The following is an 18,592-nucleotide window of genomic DNA, read 5'->3' as shown; positions in this document are numbered from 1 at the left end:
AAGACTGTTGTAAAGTGCGTTTTTGATTTTCCTTTCTAATACCATTTGGGGGACATTTTCGAACCCTTAAGGTGAGTTTATTTAAAAGCATTCTAGTTTCTCTGGCCTTAAGAAATATGTCCTAAAAACAAAGAAAATGTTGTGCTATTGCGAAGCATGAAACAGTGCAATTTCTGTCTTAAAATTTGGGTTGAATAATAACGGTTTAAATTTAAATTTCAAATTATCGTTATAACGCGTTTTGGTATTTTGCTTCAAGTTGTCTAGCTGCCACTCTCCTGCTCCCGGTAAAAACGATTGCCCTGTAATATCGATGACAATCTTCCTTTTGTTTATATACAATACAAATACCACGTGCGTGGTAACCGAGTTTTTTTGGCCAAAACCCAAGTCCAATTAGACAATAATGAATCACTTTGAGATTCGGGAGGTGCCCGGAAAGGTAAGTGATCTTCAGGATGCCATCCAACCCACCCTAATGACGTATTTCCCCAGGGTCGTGCGATGTTCGCGACCAAGAATTTTGCGGCGGAGGAGGTGATCTTCGAAGAGGAACCCTTTGTGTCCCGGCAATTCTCGTGGAACGTGGCCTACGGCTACGTGGCCTGCGACCACTGCATGCGGCCGCTGGAAACGGTGCTGGAGAATGTCCGCCGCCTGGCCAGCGATCCCCAAGTGGAGGTGCCGCTGCTCCAACACGATCCCACCGCCCAGTGGGTGGCCCAGTTCACCCAGTGTCCGCGCTGCAAGGTTCGCTACTGCTCCGAGGACTGCCTGATGGAGGCCCAGAAGCGCTACCACCGGCTGGCCTGCATGGGAGCCTTCCGCTCGGACGACTCGCATCCCATTAATATCCTCAACGAGACCTGGAAGAAGATGCACTATCCCCCGGAGACGGGCAGTATAATGCTGATCGTGCGCCTAATGGCGCTCTATCAGCAGAGCAGCAAGAAGGCCGAGTTCCTCGAGCAACTGCAGTCCTTCCAGGCGCTGATTGTGAATCGCGAGCAGAAGATCTACCACAAAATGCTGGGCGAGAACTTCGAGCAGCAGATGGAGCAGCTGTATCTGGCGTTCTGCAATGCCTTCCCCGGCGAGGAGTTCGCCATGGTGTGTATTTTCTCAGGGAAAGGTTACATTTTGCCTCAATTGGTAACCTTTACTTTTCAGTTCACCACGCCGGATGCTTTTAAAACCCTGATGGGCATTATGGGTACCAACAGCCAGGGCATCGCGACAAGCGTGCTTTCCCAATGGGTCGTCAAGGTGTCGGATCTGCCACTGCCGGATGCGGATAAAGCCCAGCTGGACACGGTAATCGATGGGCTCTACGCCAAAGTCGGAGAATGTAAGACCACACAAGGAGTACTAATAAAAGGGATAATTTATGCTAAATCATTTGATTTCCCTCCCAACAGTTGCTGGCGAATTCCTGAACAACGAGGGCTCCGGTCTGTATCTCCTGCAGAGCAAGATCAACCACAGTTGCGTACCGAATGCCTGCTCCACTTTTCCATATTCCAACGACATTGTGGTGCTCAAGGCCTTGGCGCCCATTCAAGAGGGAGAAGAGATCTGCATCTCCTACCTGGACGAATGCATGCTGGAGCGGAGTCGCCACTCGAGGCACAAGGTTCTGCGCGAAAACTATATATTCGTCTGCCAGTGCCCCAAGTGTCGAGCCCAGGCCTCTGATCCCGATGAGACCAGCGATGACGACGAGGATGACGATGAAATGGACGACTACGACGATGATGACGAGATGAACTAGCCTAAGAAAATGTTTTTTAAAGAGCGAAAAATGAGCTACAGAGTATATATAGATTCTAGAATAAATGTTAAAGATTTTGAAGAAACATGGAAAGGTCTTAGTTCTAGAAAGGCGATGGAAAATTAGCGAAAAATTATGGTATGAAGAAAACGTTGACTTTTTCTAATAATAATTTTCCCAATAATACCTTTAATATTAATTTTTGTTCTCTATCGAGCGCACACTTTATATGCAAGGCTTAGTCATCCACTCCCCCATCCACTCCTGGCTGGAGAACGTTATCCAACACTTGGTTATCAATAAGCTTTATAGCGCGATCCGCTTTCTGTATACATTGTAGATAGTATATTTTGTATTTCAACAAAGTGTGCAAATATATGTCGTTTTAATTGAAGTTGTTAAACATGCTAAAGTTGTTAATATCCGTTGTCCTGCTCCAGTGCATCCTGCAGAGCACTTCCGGCCTGTACTTCCATATGCGGGCAAATGAGCGAAAATGCTTCATCCAAGAGACGCCGGAAGATACTCAAGTGATTGGTAGATTCCGAATCGTACCTCTAATTTCGAGCCATTTTTAACCACTCCTTCGTTTTCTTTTAGTTCATTACAAAGTGGAGAAGGAGGATCCAAGTTCCGAAGGTACCATGCCCGTGTCCCCTGGCAAGGGAATGCACGTGGACATCCGCGACAGCGATGGTAAGATTGTGCTTTCCCGCGTCTACGATTCGGAGGCCCGACTTTTGTTTACCACCTTTTGGCCGGGTGACCACCACATCTGCCTGCAACCCAAAGGTTCTGACTGGTTCACTGGCGTCCTCCGTGTTCACTTGGAGATAAAAGTGGGCGAGCAAACTGTGGATTATGCAAATTTTAGGCGGAAGCAGCAAATGGATAACCTGCAGTTGCGGGTTCTCCAGCTCATGAATCAGGCAGAGGATATCTTCAAGAATCAGAACTACCAGCGCTTCCGGGAGGAGCGATTTCGGCAGACCAGCGAAAGTGTATTCTTTACTATAAAATATTGCTGCGTTGCCCAGGTTGTAGTGCTGGTTATTCTATTGGCCATCCAGTACCATCTTTTATTCAGGAGGTCTTCTTTGTACCTTGAATACTGCCAACTTTTTAAGGAAGAAGAGCTGAAAAGGGTAAGTAAATATACGGAGGGTCCTTTAGAGAATAAAACTAATAACAAGTTTCCTTAAAAAAATTAGTTCAGGACACCAGAGGCCTTTAAGGCCCTTATGAGCATCCTGGGTCCCACTGGACAGGGATTTACTTCCAGCACCATCTCACAATGGATTTTGCAGCTGGAGAATCCGGATTCAACGAATGAAAAAGAGGAAATCCTTATCAGTGAATTGCTTCCAGCCAAAGTGGAAGAATGTAAGTGGATATAAGTTTCATGGTTATCAACTGATTACATTGCCTTTTCTACCCCCACAGTTGCTGGAAAATTCCTCATCAAGTCTGCGCCGGAGATTCCTGGCAATCCAAAAGGCAGCCACTACGCATCCAATGTCCAATTGGCGAACCTCCTGTCCAGCGCTAAGCGGAATCGCAGTGTCCACTTGAAGGGCGACACCTTCTTGCTGGTCTGCGAGTGTAAAGAGTGCAAGGCCAAGGATCCGGATGCAATGAGAAATGAGAAAGCATAAGCCATTACATCTTTTCCTTTTGTTCTTGTTATTCTACCAACACATCGCATCTAAAATATATAAATTTAATTTATAAATGGCTAAAAAATCTCATCAGGCGCTGCCTTCGCCGGCGGAGACGGAAACGGGCGTCAGGTTAATCAGGTTGTTGCTGCTCTCGGCCAGCTCGGCAATGGAGACGCGTCCGCGCTGCTTGATGAACTTGGCCACCGCGGCGAGCTCCTCCTCGGAAACGTAGATGAACTTGCCGCGATCGTCGATGACGCCGGTGATGGTGCCATCGGCCTGCAGCTCCTGGATGCGATCGATGGCCTGCTGCGTCTTCAGTTTGAAGGCCACGGCCAGATCCTCCAGGACAACGACTTTGTTGTCCCTTATGTACTGTATGAAGTCGGCCAGCAGGTTGTCCTGTTCGTCGGCGTCACCCTCCTCGAAGCCCTCTTCCTCCACGCTGAAGGCGGCCCTCATCTTCAGGTACTCCTCGTGCTCCTTGCGCTCCCGCTCCTCCTTGGCCAGGCGCTCGGCCTCCGCCCGCTTGCGCTCCGCCTCCGCATCGAGATCCTCCTGCTGCTTGCGTTCCGCCTCCTCCTTGGCCTCCTTCACCTTCCGCTGCTCGCGGTCGTGCAGTTCCTGCTCCCGCTGAAGTCGCTTCTGCTCCTTGGCCTCCATCTTGGCCCGCTTCTTGGCGCCCATCTTCTCGTCCAGCACCGCGCCCTGCGGCACGCGAGCTCCATCGGCATCTAACTGGGCCTCATCCTCGTTGTCGGAGTCGCCAGGGGCAGGAGGCGCTGCTCCTGCTGCCGGAGCAACTGCAGCCGCAGGAGCATTCTGGCGCAGCCGGTTTCGTTGATTCCTGGCTATTTGAGCCCGACGTGGAACTCCCTCCTGGGCGCGCTGTGGAACGCCACGTTGTGGGGCCGCAGCTGGCTTGGTTTCTACATATTTTGGGGTCATGGATAAGTTGCTTTCCAGAAGATTGGAACTATGTAATTTCGGACTCACCTGGACCTTCCTTCTTCTTCTGCAGGAAGTACAGCGTGATGATCACGACCAAAAGGGCCGTGGCGATCCCCACGAGAATGACCAGCTCCATTGTGAATGTGTCTGGAGGCTTTTCAACCTGGTGCGCAATGCTTTTTGGTTTGGCAAAAAAAAGTAAACGTCAACAAAATGAACATATGGTCTGCGGGTCAAGATAGCGACCTAGTTGGCAGCAGGGATGCTAATTCAGCTATTTTATAGCCAAGTTAACTGATTTGGCACCTGGCCAAAGGGAATCATTTATGTGTTATTTCGTTATAATTATCATAAAATGTGTGCCCTACTTAATAAAACCGACTTTATTGTCTAGCTAACAGCCCAAGCTAACGATCCACATCAGTTTCGGTTAGATTTAAAAAATTTATTTTTTGGCCAATTTCAGCATTTTTGGTAAGGGGTTACATCACGATTTTTTGCAAAATATCTTCGAAAATTAAAATTTTTGGTTCCCCATCGATTGGGAATTTCATTACCAACTCAACGCGTTATGTCATTTGTTATTTAGAGCATTTGATTTTTTTAATTTTTTACGTTTAATTGAACATTTAATTACGAATTTTTTAATATGTTTTGCTTTGTTCTTTAAGAAATAATTAACTTTTTATAAAAAAATAGCGGGTATGATATTATAGCAAAATTTAATGTTTTTTTGTCGCAATTCTGTTAAATTAGGTTCCCAAGCTTAAAGGACGACTTATTTGTCTATCTATAAAACAGCCACTTTCGAAAGGTTTGAAAAAACTCATGGAACGCAATTGTTGGGTTTTTTTTAAAATAATTAATAATCATATCGTATCATATTCACGTCATGATACAAAATAAAACCTTTATATACCTTTGTAGATCGTATTTTTAGAAATGTTCAAAGTAAAGCGGTGAAAGGGAAGGTGAGTGGGATATTTTAATTTGAATAGACTTTTAGACTCTGAAATTTCTAATCGAAACAAGCTTTTAAAGCAAAAACCTGTGAATTTCCGGATTCCATTCCTGGTTAAAACCCCCTCCAGCCCATACAAAACGCAATTTTTGACTTGTACTGTACTATCATATAATAATCAATTACATCGTTTAAAATTTAAAGACATTCTAATGTAATTTGTTGTTTTGTTTTTGTTTTCGTTTTCTTGTGTGTGTATATATAAACATCTTGTTAACAGCTTTTTGTTTTTGTTTTGCTTTTAGTTGCTTGTTGTAAAATACATAATATTTCATAATTGTAATAATATATCCTTAACAACTATTAATATTCAAATATAATTTTCTCTGCTTTATCATTATTGTTGTGTGTTTGGGTTCTTAGTTCTTGTTTAGCAATTGTTTCTCTATCTGTTTCTGTTTCTGTAGTAGCAGCTGTAGCTGTATATCTTTAGCTTGTGTTTAATTTAAATTAAGGGTTTATTCACTAACCAACGCCATTTCTCGCGCCGCGGGCGTCAGTGACTGGCCCAAAGCGGAGGCAGCGGACACGGCGCTGCTCAGCCCATCGTCGTCGTCGTCGTCCATCGATGCCTTCTTGCGCTCAATCTCCGCCAGCGCCTCCTGGTCATCATCATCACAATTGCTGCGCTCGACCTGGTCGGCGGCTTCTTCTTCGTGCGCCTCATCGGCGAAGGACACTTCCACGGGACTGTTGCTGCTATCACCATTAGCTGTCGCCGCCGCCGCCGTCGTCGTCGTCTGATCGTGCTGGTTGTTGTTGTTGGCCTTATCCTCACTGGCGGACTTGTTGTTATCACTGTCGGCACTGTCGTCGCTCCTCGCCGGCGTCGGCTCCTCCTCGGGTATGTCCTCGATCAGGCTGCGATTGCCGGATCCTGCGGAAGGACTGCGAGGCGGGGGCGTTGTCGTCGTCGCTGTGGCAGCCTCTGGTATCTCCACCTCGGCCACTTTGCGCAGCAGGACGGGATCGGAGGCGCGCAGCGAGCTCTCTGACCCACCGACGCCCTCGCCACTTGGCCGCAGTACCAGGTAGAGCAGGATGTCCGACAGCGAGATGATGCCGATCACCTTGCGGTTCTCGTCCACCACCACCAGCCGATGGACCTCGGCGCGGACGATGCGCTCCATGATCGTGTACAGCGACTCGTCCAGATTGCACTTCTGCACGCCCTCGAACCACTCGTTGCGGTGCTCGTTGGCCTTGCGCAGCGAGACATCGAGATCGTTGTAGGTTTTCTCGGCAGCGAGATTCTGAAGAAAGGAAAACGAGATATTAATGATTTTGAATCGAAAAAGTTAGTACAATTGCTAAAATAATAAATCAAATCAAGTCATTAAAAATTCCGTTAAACAAAGAAATATTAAAAATTTTACTTTCTTAATATAAATCCTTTAAAGTTTTTCTGATTTTTAAAACATTAAAAAAAATAAAAGTTAAAATTGTAATATAATTTGGAAGTTTTGAATCCAATATATAAACATCTTAATCATTATCTATTATTACAGAAATATGTATATATTCTTCAACAAATATTTAATAAACCTATATTGTAAGAAACTAAACCTAAAATAAAAATTCTTTAGGTTGAAATCTTTGCAATTAAACCAAATAATCCTAACCAACCCCAATAAACTTGAAATCCCTAGGGATTTCTGAGGGGAGATCCCAGCTGGATACTTACAATCACATCAAACTTTGCATAGATGTCGACGAGCCGTCCCTCGGCATCCACCAGTGGCAGGGCTGAAACGCGTCGCTCCACAAATTTCTTGAGCGCCGTGATGATGCTCGTCGTCTCGTCGGCGGTCTCTATGTTATTGTAGGTGCCAATCTTCAGTTCGCGCAAACTCCTTTGCATGTACGCGGGCTTTGGTAATTCATTAATCTGTGCATTAAAGATATTAAATGATTATTCTTGAAATGGGATTACTATTAAGCCGCAAACACTTACGTATAGGAAGAGGAACCTCAGTATGCGTTTATGTGTCAGGATGTAGAGGACATTGCCGGTCGCCGGATCGATGACGGGCAGGCGATGAATGCGGCTGTGGATGAGAATTTTGATGGCATCGTAGAGGGAGGCATCCGGCCCGATGCTGACCAACGGCATCACCTGGTTGTGCAGCACACCTGGCAGAGGAAATATAATTAGTTGGTTATCATAAAACAGCATTGTTTGAGGACACTTACTTCGCCACGTGTCCAGTTTGTGCTCCTCCAGCTGCTCCATGGACGCGTTTGGCGATTTGTAATACATTTGCAGGATCTTGATAAAGTCCGTGATGGTCAGCATGCCCACGAACTGCTGCTTCTCCGAATCCCAGAGCGGTGCCGCCCGCACCCCGTTGTAGACCAGAGCGTAGAAGGCCTTCTTTACGAGAAGCTGCGTGTCGAAGACGACCAACTTGGCGGAGGTGGGTATTAGATCATAGCACTTGTGAAAGCGAAAGAACTTCACGAAGATCTGTGAGTCGTCCTCCTCTGCGGAAATAGGAAAAGAAACAAATGGGTTAATAAAAAGGTTTACGGGAGCTGCTTGGGCTGCAGATTTAGGAGATTTGGGGTCTAAATTGGGCACCTTTCTTGAGTAGCTCAGCTAGCAGACGCTTCCAGGCCTCCGAGATCTGCTCAAACTCTTTGATGCTCTCCAATGGATAGCAAAGGACGTCGGCCGGGCGACCGTTGCCACCTCCCAGCACCAGACGACCCGCATGATTCGAATAGAAGTGCAACTGTAACATGCGTTCTGGGTTCCCACTCTGCTCTACTTTGACTGTTTACTCTTTTCAGGGTGTATATTGTTTTTTTTTTCTATCGATCTTCAGTGCCGCATTACGCTAGTCTGTTCCGATCCGATCTGATCTGGTCTTCCGTCTGAGGTCTGTGGGCGCTAGCAATTAACTGGGCGACTCGATTTGCTCTGTTAATTGCTTCGCCTAATTGATCGACCAACTTGCTAACAGACTGCGCCGCTCTACGCGCTTCTCACTGCATCTAGCTAAGGCAGTGAATTTATATTGATGTGCCCTTACCGTAACCGAACCCAAAAAAAGAACAAAACCTCTGCCATCAATTTCTAGGCGCACGCGTTTCGTTAAATTAAATTAAGACATTTTTAATTAAAATAAATTTAGCGTACGACACAACCAACAGAAGCCAAACACACCAAAATAGAATAGATTCACCAAATTGTTCAACAATAAATATTATTTCAATTCTCATCGAGACAAAGAGAACCCAAGAGAGAGGGGTAGAATGTAGACGGCTCTGGCACAATGTAAACAAATAAATATTGAGGCGGGGCCAAAAGGTGTTAATCAAAAACTATATAAAAGCACAGGGGCTGTAGATCGGTCTTGTCAGGGGCCTGATAAATGCAAGCCAAACATTCGCCGATTCAGCATTTGTCGGAGCCATTATAGCGACACATAACAGATATTGTGACAGACAGTTGTGCCAAGAAATTAATTAACCGCTGCATAAGGCCTCAACACTGAAATCTCGAATGTCTATAGGGATTATTTCGATTCTTTAGGGAAAATGCATTTGGAAAAGTATTTGGGAAATAATTTATTTTCTTTACAGTTCACAGAATAATTTATTGCCAAATTATTTTCTACTCAAAAGGCTTTTTTTGGCATGGGCTTGGATCACCTGGATCAAATAATAATTGAAATTGATTTTTGTATTTCAAAAGTAATGAAATAAACTAGTTTATTTGAGATTTTAAATACCTTTGCTACAAGAATTTTAAACAAATAATCCGGATAATGTCCACCGCAAAATAAGCAAAAAGACAAACAGAAAGTTTAGAGACGACCAGAAATAATATAGGAAAAAAACGAAGGCCAGATAGCTCGGCAGGAAAATATATACAGACGTCTAAATAAATTGTAAAATATTTGGAGCTATATGCAAAATGGCAAAAGATTTTCCGACTAAGCTGTGTAAACATTTAAATGTTGTTTAATAAATGGAATTTACTGCGGTTGCCGGGCGGCGAGCAGTTCGAACAGATAAAGAAAGTCGAAAGAAATCGAGATAAAAAGCCTGGCCAGATGGGTGAAGGTCTCTTCATTCTTGTTCGTACTTCTTCTCTCTTCCACTCAATATTATCGGTTTGATTGGTTTTCAGTGCATATATTCATAAGTGAATGCAAAGGTATATATGGGTTATCGATTTCGATTCTATACGTTTCTGCGATTTGCGTTTCTTTTGACAGCGGGCCACGGGCCATACGAGTTAATTGAAATGCTCCTTAGCGTTGTGGGTTTTGTTGATTATTCTGCTATTTTGCTGTGTGTGGGATCAAAACAATTGAAATCCCATTTTCACAACGGGAGGGGGCAATTGGGCGGTACGAGGAGGCGGTTGTGATGGTTCAGTTGCTTTTGGCGTCGCGGCGCTATTCGAAAATTCTTTGCGAATGACTAAGAGAGAAGCGAAGACCTTCGATGGGTCGACTTTGCTTTACAGTTGGTCGATTCGATTGTTGGGTTGTGGCAAGTAATTCCTACGACACTGGGCAATATCCATAGACACACTTTTGCACATATAGACTAAACATATATGTGGATCGAGAATGGTTCCTGCTGCCAATAATTCACACACGGAAAACACACGGAATATTGCCGAATTTTTGTCGTCTGCCCGTCTTCGTTGGCGACGTTCTAAACGATTCGAAATTTTATCATAAACTGATCTGCAGTCTGTGTTTTCCATCTCCTCTCCCTCTATCTAGCTGTAGCTCTCTGGTTCGGAAAAGTTTTTCGTCAGGGAAAAGCGCAAAAACAAACAAATAATAGACTGAACAAAATACAAATGGGAAAAACGCTCAGAGCAGAAACGGCGCAACGAAATCGAAAAGTTCTCAGAGCACTAAATAAATTGAATATAATCTTTGGTGAGAGATCGGTTTGGATCGGATCGGTTGGGAATTGACGTTAATGAGGATCATGAAATGCCTGAAATTGCCAACAAATTACATGCACTATTTTCCTACCTCTCGGTTCTCATTAGTACCCTCACTTGCGTATTTTCCTAGAGTGGTCTCCGGCGTACTTGGAACTTATAATTAGCTTTGGTAAAAACGAAAAATAAAAACAATCTTTTGGGGGTGTGTTCGGGTGGATCTGCTGCTTTAAGAACTTTCTAACAGAACCCAAACTATTCTTAGCGGGAATAAAACCAAAAATATATCTACTTTCCCTAACGATTATGTTCCATGTCGCCCACGTCAACAGTCGAATCGGCCATTGCTGCTACCATAATCCCTGTGAATTATGACTTCGATTCTATACCTCGTCTTATTCTTCTTCGGACTACCTATATATATATCAGGTTCTATTCTATTTCGCCGATGGCGTCGTGTGCCCAAAGCAAATCCTCAGAGGCCGACTCTTGATCGAATGCCAAAGCTCAAAGAAGCTGGGTTGACAAAAATGAAATTTTTTAAATTTGAATAGCGGAATCGTTTGCCCATCTTTTGCCCATGTTTGCCCACCAATTAGTTTTTTTTGCCCACGTCCAGTTTTCGAGATATAAAATTCCGAAAATTTTCGAAAATTTTCGAAAGTCACAAATTTTTGGAATTCGATTTTTTTTTTTTTTAATCGTAAGAAAATCGTTTGCCCACGTTTGCCCACCTTTTAGAATTTTGAAAAAATTTATACTTCAAAAGTTATCTTAATTATAAGTTTTTCCTTAAGAAAAAATCGTTTGCCCACCCTTTAAAACTGAATATTTTTGGAAAAAAACGTTTGCCCACCTCTTAAAACTAAAAAATATTGACTGCCCACCCTTTAAAAATACATTTTTATAAAAATTATCGTTTGCCCACCTCTTAAAACTAAAAAATATTCACTGCCCACCCCTTAAAACTAAATATTAATGAAAATAATCGTTTGCCCACCCCTTAAAACTAAAAAATATTCACTGCCCACCCCTTAAAAATACATTTTTATAAAAACAAACGTTTGCCCACCTCTTAAAACTAAAAAATATTCACTGCCCACCCCTTAAAACTAATTTTATATAAAAACCATCGTTTGCCCACCTCATAAAACTAAAAAAAAATCACTGCCCACCCTTTAAAAATACATTTTTATAAAAACAAACGTTCGCCCACCTCTTAAAACTAAAAAATATTCACTGCCCACCCCTTAAAATTAATTTTATATAAAAACCATCGTTTGCCCACCCCTTAAAACTGAAAAATATTCACTGCCCACCCTTTAAAAATACATTTTTATAAAAACAAACGTTTGCCCACCTCATAAAACTAAAAAATATTCACTGCCCACCCTTTAAAAATACATTTTTATAAAAACCATCGTTTGCCCACCTCTTAAAACTAAAAAATAATGATTGCCCACCCTTTAAAACTAAATATTAATGAAAATAATCGTTTGCCCACCTCATAAAACTAAAAAATATTCACTGCCCACCCTTTAAAAATACATTTTTATAAAAACAAACGTTTGCCCACCTCTTAAAACTAAAAAATATTCACTGCCCACCCCTTAAAACTAATTTTATATAAAAACCATCGTTTGCCCACCTCATAAAACTAAAAAATATTCACTGCCCACCCTTTAAAAATAAATTTTTATAAAAACAAACGTTTGCCCACCTCTTAAAACTAAAAAATATTCACTGCCCACCCCTTAAAACTAATTTTATATAAAAACCATCGTTTGCCCACCTCATAAAACTAAAAAATATTCACTGCCCACCCTTTAAAAATACATTTTTATAAAAAAAAACGTTTGCCCACCTCTTAAAACTAAAAAATATTCACTGCCCACCCCTTAAAATTAATTTTATATAAAAACCATCGTTTGCCCACCCCTTAAAACTGAAAAATATTCACTGCCCACCCTTTAAAAATACATTTTTATAAAAACAAACGTTTGCCCACCTCATAAAACTAAAAAATATTCACTGCCCACCCTTTAAAAATACATTTTTATAAAAACAAACGTTTGCCCACCTCTTAAAACTAATAAATATTGACTGCCCACCTCTTAAAAATTAATTTAAAAATGTTTTTAAACCGATTACCAGCTCAGAGAAGCTGGGTCGGGTAAAATTAAAATTTCGAATTTTTAATATGGGAATAGTTTGTCCACGTTTGACCACCTTTTAGTTTTTTTTGTCCACGTCCAGTTTCAAAAATATGGGATTTCGAAAATTTTCGAAAATCAAAAGGTTGAATTTTTTCAAATAATTCAGAACAATTTTGTTTAAAAAAAAAAAAATGTTAAAGCAAGAGCAACTAAACTTTTTCTTACGCGAATCATTTACGGATAAATAACTGCAAATTCCTATTAAAAAAGATTTTGGAAATTTTGCACTTTAGTGGGGGTTGATATCAACTTAGCAGAACATCTCATAATTTTAAAAATAATTGAGCGGCAAATCTTGTTCTTTCACGAATAATTTACGGAAAAATAACGGCAAATTGTCGATAGAAAAAAATTTGCATTTTCAAAAGTTGCATTGCTAACTTTATGCACATTGTATTTTCTAAAGTTTTGACTTTTTCAAAATTCTAAAGGGTGGACAATCGTGGACAAACGATAGACAAACAATTCCATACAAAAAAATTTGAAAAATTCAACCTTTTGATTTTCGAAAATTTTCGAAATCCCATATTTTTGAAACTGGACGTGGACAAATAAAACTAAAAGGTGGTCAAACGTGGACAAACTATTCCCATATTAAAAATTCGAAATTTTAATTTTACCCGACCCAGCTTCTCTGAGCTGGTAATCGGTTTAAAAACATTTTTAAATTAATTTTTAAGAGGTGGGCAGTCAATATTTATTAGTTTTAAGAGGTGGGCAAACGTTTGTTTTTATAAAAATGTATTTTTAAAGGGTGGGCAGTGAATATTTTTTAGTTTTATGAGGTGGGCAAACGTTTGTTTTTATAAAAATGTATTTTTAAAGGGTGGGCAGTGAATATTTTTCAGTTTTAAGGGGTGGGCAAACGATGGTTTTTATATAAAATTAATTTTAAGGGGTGGGCAGTGAATATTTTTTAGTTTTAAGAGGTGGGCAAACGTTTGTTTTTATAAAAATTTATTTTTAAAGGGTGGGCAGTGAATATTTTTCAGTTTTAAGGGGTGGGCAAACGATGGTTTTTATATAAAATTAATTTTAAGGGGTGGGCAGTGAATATTTTTTAGTTTTAAGAGGTGGGCAAACGTTTGTTTTTATAAAAATGTATTTTTAAAGGGTGGGCAGTGAATATTTTTTAGTTTTATGAGGTGGGCAAACGATGGTTTTTATATAAAATTAGTTTTAAGGGGTGGGCAGTGAATATTTTTTAGTTTTAAGAGGTGGGCAAACGTTTGTTTTTATAAAAATTTTATTTTTAAAGGGTGGGCAGTGAATATTTTTCAGTTTTAAGGGGTGGGCAAACGATGGTTTTTATATAAAATTAATTTTAAGGGGTGGGCAGTGAATATTTTTTAGTTTTAAGAGGTGGGCAAACGTTTGTTTTTATAAAAATTTATTTTTAAAGGGTGGGCAGTGAATATTTTTTAGTTTTATGAGGTGGGCAAACGATGGTTTTTATATAAAATTAGTTTTAAGGGGTGGGCAGTGAATATTTTTTAGTTTTAAGAGGTGGGCAAACGTTTGTTTTTATAAAAATGTATTTTTAAGGGGTGGGCAGTGAATATTTTTTAGTTTTATGAGGTGGGCAAACGATGGTTTTTATATAAAATTAGTTTTAAGGGGTGGGCAGTGAATATTTTTTAGTTTTAAGAGGTGGGCAAACGTTTGTTTTTATAAAAATGTATTTTTAAAGGGTGGGCAGTGAATATTTTTTAGTTTTATGAGGTGGGCAAACGATGGTTTTTATATAAAATTAGTTTTAAGAGGTGGGCAAACGTTTGTTTTTATAAAAATGTATTTTTAAGGGGTGGGCAGTGAATATTTTTTAGTTTTAAGGGGTGGGCAAACGATTATTTTCATTAATATTTAGTTTTAAGGGGTGGGCAGTGAATATTTTTTAGTTTTAAGAGGTGGGCAAACGATAATTTTTATAAAAATGTATTTTTAAAGGGTGGGCAGTCAATATTTTTTAGTTTTAAGAGGTGGGCAAACGTTTTTTTCCAAAAATATTCAGTTTTAAAGGGTGGGCAAACGATTTTTTCTTAAGGAAAAACTTATAATTAAGATAACTTTTGAAGTATAAATTTTTTCAAAATTCTAAAAGGTGGGCAAACGTGGGCAAACGATTTTCTTACGATTAAAAAAAAAAAAAATCGAATTCCAAAAATTTGTGACTTTCGAAAATTTTCGAAAATTTTCGAAATTTTATATCTCGAAAACTGGACGTGGGCAAAAAAAACTAATTGGTGGGCAAACATGGGCAAAAGATGGGCAAACGATTCCGCTATTCAAATTTAAAAAATTTCATTTTTGTCAACCCAGCTTCTTTGAGCTGAATGCCAAGTGTGTTTGCTAATTTATTTAAATTAAACATTTTTGTTTGTCTCAAGGGGCGGCAGTGGCAGTAGAAGGGAAGAAGAGGGTGGTTCGAAAACTTACCCAGGTCCGATAGGTTTACTTTCTCTAGGAACGGATCAGCGACAGGTAACTGGAATGAAACACATAATGCTTTGATTAAAACAATGAAAATGTAATAATATAAACGAATCATCCATTCACTTTTAACAGTTTTATACTGTTAATTTTGCAACATTTATACAAGTCCAGTTGAAAATCAAGTTTTCTTCGTTTATAAACCTCGTCTATTTACTTTCAAAATGATAAAACTTAATTTATAGCTGTTAACTACATAAGGCAAGTGCAAACTGAACTATCATTAAAGAAATAAACGAGCTAACTTGAAAAGTCGTAAAATGTACACATCTACATTAGTAAAACGTTACGCAAGTTATTTCAGGCGTAGTATTATTTACACCTTGTTTCCCCTATATCAAGATATTCATACGCTTCCGCTTTCTTCACACCCTTCTAATATTATTGGCGATATTATTCTATTGGCGATATTATATGTGGGTCACAGTGATTGGAGCTTTTTCAAGGATTATAAAATGTGAACAATACAATGGCAAACGTAAACAATAAGGGAACGCTGCGTAAATAATAGTTCAAATTGCGCTGATACAGTTCTCATATACGTTATCTGTAAATCAACGAGCGAAATCACAGATAAAACCCAGAGAAACAAAAACAATTCTAGCGCCAATGAAATATTTATGAGCAGGGTGGAAAAGGGGTGAGGAGGTGTATGTTCACTCGTTCGAGTAGCTTTGAATTAACATTGAAATGTGCAATTGTGGAATTATGACACATTAGCGAGAGGAGGGAGGCGGGGAGTGAGGAGGGGAGTGGGACAAGTGCCCCGTATCAGATACGGCAATTGAAAAATTACGCTCGCATACGAGTACGGGCCAATTTTGGTTTAGCCTAAACGATTATGCCCGCAATCATTCTCTTTACCTCCCGTCATGCTCTTTTGTAGTAAAAAATGGGGTCAAGAAAAGTGTGCACACAGAGAAATATTATTATTTTCAAGATATCCGATGTTGAATAATAACTTTTTTTCTACAATTTCTATTGAAAACGATAAATTGACTTGATCTTTAATTTTGCCAATCAGAATATAATCAATATAAAAATAAATTACATTCCATTGCATTACGCTCTGAAGAGTATTTTTCCTATGTGCATTATAATGCTGACCCTCATTTTTTCTAAATATATATTGCACTGAATTCAGCCGAATTCAATGGGCGGAAAAGCTTCCCCCTCAAAGCTTTGTTACTGACACACACTCGATGGTTTTCCTTTGTTTTCATTTCAATGCATTTTCCACACAGAAAAAAAGTGCATCTGGATGTTTAATCAACATATTTTGATTATTTTTTTCTCCTGGTAGATTGGTAAGGGTAATTTAAATATTTAAATACTCCAATTTGAAATCCTGGTATGTAAAATCATCATTACATATTTTCTATACATTTTTCTTCCAGTGCACTTACGCTAATCTTGCGTCCGGATCGAGGCAACAATTGTTGTTGGCGCTTCCACTGCTCGATCTGCTCGACGCTGTAGTCGCTGCGCCGCCGCATCAGCAGGCATTGGTGCACCGGCGAGTGGTGGCGCGGGGAGGGGGAGGAGTGGGCGCTGCTGACGCGCCGTCGCTCGTAGACGAGCGTCTGCTGCACCGAAGCAGAGGCCGCGGCAGCAGAGGGTGAATGACCCAGCGAATGGCGGGCAGCATTTGCAATTGTGTTGCTGTTACTCCTTAGCTGCTGCTGTTGCTGTTGTTGCTTCTGCTGTTGCAGCTCTTGTTGCTGTTGCTGCTGCTGTTGCATTTTCTGCTGTTGACTGTGATTGCTGTGCGCCTTGCGTCGCAGCAGCGATGATGACATGGCCGCCGTTAAAGTTGCCTTTAGCTTTTTGCCATCTTTTGCCTTGCTTTTGCCGCTCGGAAGGCTTGGGATGCTTTGATTGCTTTGGCTAATGTGGCTTTGTTTTTGGTTTTGCGTTTGGTTATGGCTACTACTGTTGTCATCGCGCCTGCTTACGTGCTGCGAGTGGCGTTGGCCGTCGACGAGATCGCGAAGATTTGCACTGTTCAACAGTTGATAGTTGCTGCTGGCCGTCGGCCCGTTATTCGACATCAGCGCCGGCAGATGGCCATACCGCTTTTTGCGATGATACAGCGGCGAATTGCTCAGCGAGCGCGCCTTGCGACCGCTTTTAGCATTTGCATTTTCACTGCTTATATTGTTGTTGCTGTCGTTGTCTTTGGGCAAATTGGGGTCAAAGTGTACGCTCAATTTGGGTGGTGTTTTAGGGGCGGCGGGGACAGTGGCGGCGGCATGTTGGAGGGGCAGAGGGGGTAGCACTCCCACGCGGGGCGTGCTCGGCTCGAAGGCGGAATAGCGACGGCGATACATGAAAAGCCCGCACTCGAGGAAAAAGCACTGGCGGACGGATTTATCAAGTGGCACAAGAAATGACGACACCCCTCCGTTGGATCTTTTGGATTGTACGGCCGTGTTCTTCCGTTCCGATTCACTGGGTTTCCGTTCGCTCGTTTTCCGGACACGTCTGCGCTCACGCAAATGAAAAATAAAACTGGTTAAAAAAAACGCCACTGGTTAAGAGTTTTGCGAGCCCCGAGCGAATCCAAACCCACACACATGATCGCCCCACCACAAAGAGCGGAGGAAGAGCGGGAGAGAGCTGGCCTAGGAGAGCGGATAAGTGCGCGAGAGTGCTAAAGCTTGAGCAACTACAAGAACACACGCGACAGGCAGCAATGTAAGTGTAACGAAGCTACAACACTCTAGAATGCACATACACTCGAAATAAATTGGTAGAAATTTCACTACCGTTCATTAAATTTTTTTAAAGTATTATTTCGGCAATCAAAAGTCACATTTGAAAACAAGCTTAAAGTCTGAAAGATAAAAAGCACTCCAAAAAAGAATAAAACTTATCTATTCAGAAGAATTGGATTACTTTATTTATTAATTGTTCAATTAAAAATCTTTAAAGGAATTACAATAATAAAACTTTTATAGTAAATTCTTCAGGTATATTTATTTAACACTCTATTGTTAAATATACTTCGAGTGTTTCGAAGAAATGTAATGTGTATGATTATCATTAAATTTTACATTATTTTTCAAGTGCAATAAAAAAACTGGGTTGGCTGCACCAGAAATAAACTTTTTATTTGTCCAACGGTTCACTTCTTACACCTTGTTTGCTTTGCTTATCTTTCCGCTGTCTCTCCCTGTGGGGTTTCTTTGAGAGAGCAGCCGAAAAGAGTGAAGAATCGCTAGTACCCATTTAACCGGATGAAAGAGGGTATCAGAAGAATGGCGCTCGTTTATTTCCTTTTCGACTTGATCGTTAAATCGTTAAAGCAAACAAACGGTCCACAGACAGAGATGGCATATGTGAAGAAAAAGAGAGAGGGGACTTCAACGAGAGAGACCCAATTGCACCCACAAGCAAAAAGCTCAAGAAGGCCATTGCATTGCAGGCGGAAAAAGAAGAAGCGCATCAAGTACTCGACTCAAAGCGAATACACTCATTCAGTAAATTGACTCAGAGACAAAATACGCATTGAAAAGCAAAGAGCTTCTGTGTACATTTGTTGTTTTGTTTAAGCGATAAGTAAAG

General features: G+C 40.9%; 4 protein-coding genes across 11 annotated transcripts in view; 2 read left to right on the top strand and 2 right to left on the bottom strand.

Annotated features, from left to right (window-relative positions):
* The first annotated feature begins 209 nt into the window (after positions 1-209).
* On the top strand, positions 210-1,858 carry Smyd5 (SET and MYND domain containing, class 5). The gene is made up of 4 exons (XM_017148249.3): positions 210-442; positions 496-1,110; positions 1,171-1,348; positions 1,419-1,858. The coding sequence occupies exons 1-4, from the start codon at positions 407-409 to the stop codon at positions 1,769-1,771; spliced, it is 1,182 nt and encodes a 393-aa protein (XP_017003738.2). The 5' UTR covers positions 210-406; the 3' UTR covers positions 1,772-1,858.
* A 201-nt stretch (positions 1,859-2,059) lies between these two features.
* Positions 2,060-4,563, top strand: LOC108061843 (transmembrane emp24 domain-containing protein eca-like). Its single transcript, XM_044394289.2, has 4 exons — positions 2,060-2,308; positions 2,372-2,916; positions 2,983-3,154; positions 3,215-4,563. Exons 1-4 carry the CDS (start codon positions 2,176-2,178, stop codon positions 3,424-3,426), a joined length of 1,062 nt encoding a protein of 353 aa, XP_044250224.2. The 5' UTR covers positions 2,060-2,175; the 3' UTR covers positions 3,427-4,563.
* On the bottom strand, positions 3,438-4,564 carry Ddrgk1 (DDRGK domain containing 1). The gene is made up of 2 exons (XM_017148251.3): positions 4,429-4,564; positions 3,438-4,361 (listed from the first exon to the last, which is right to left on the bottom strand). Exons 1-2 carry the CDS (start codon positions 4,517-4,519, stop codon positions 3,520-3,522), a joined length of 933 nt encoding a protein of 310 aa, XP_017003740.2. The 5' UTR covers positions 4,520-4,564; the 3' UTR covers positions 3,438-3,519.
* Positions 4,565-5,490: 926 nt separating this feature from the next.
* SNF4Agamma (SNF4/AMP-activated protein kinase gamma subunit) overlaps positions 5,491-18,592 on the bottom strand; it is a 67,930-nt gene continuing 54,828 nt past the window's right edge. For 6 of the 8 annotated variants that reach the window (XM_070216739.1, XM_017148116.3, XM_017148121.3 and 3 more), the window contains 5 exons: positions 14,972-15,020; positions 7,598-7,888; positions 7,359-7,537; positions 7,089-7,292; positions 5,491-6,657 (listed from right to left, as the gene is read on the bottom strand). In XM_070216739.1, coding sequence (XP_070072840.1) covers positions 5,863-6,657; positions 7,089-7,292; positions 7,359-7,537; positions 7,598-7,888; positions 14,972-15,020 — 1,518 coding nt within the window. In that variant the 3' untranslated portion in view covers positions 5,491-5,862. Of the gene's footprint in view, positions 6,658-7,088; positions 7,293-7,358; positions 7,538-7,597; positions 7,889-7,985; positions 8,224-14,971; positions 15,021-16,431; positions 17,528-18,592 lie in introns of those variants that run through there. The other 2 variants (XM_017148120.3, XM_017148122.3) reach the window with 2 other exon arrangements.

This window comes from Drosophila takahashii, chromosome 3R (assembly GCF_030179915.1).
Source record: "Drosophila takahashii strain IR98-3 E-12201 chromosome 3R, DtakHiC1v2, whole genome shotgun sequence".
Lineage (NCBI taxonomy): Eukaryota > Metazoa > Arthropoda > Insecta > Diptera > Drosophilidae > Drosophila > Drosophila takahashii.
This window is presented reverse-complemented; position numbering and strand designations above follow the sequence as displayed.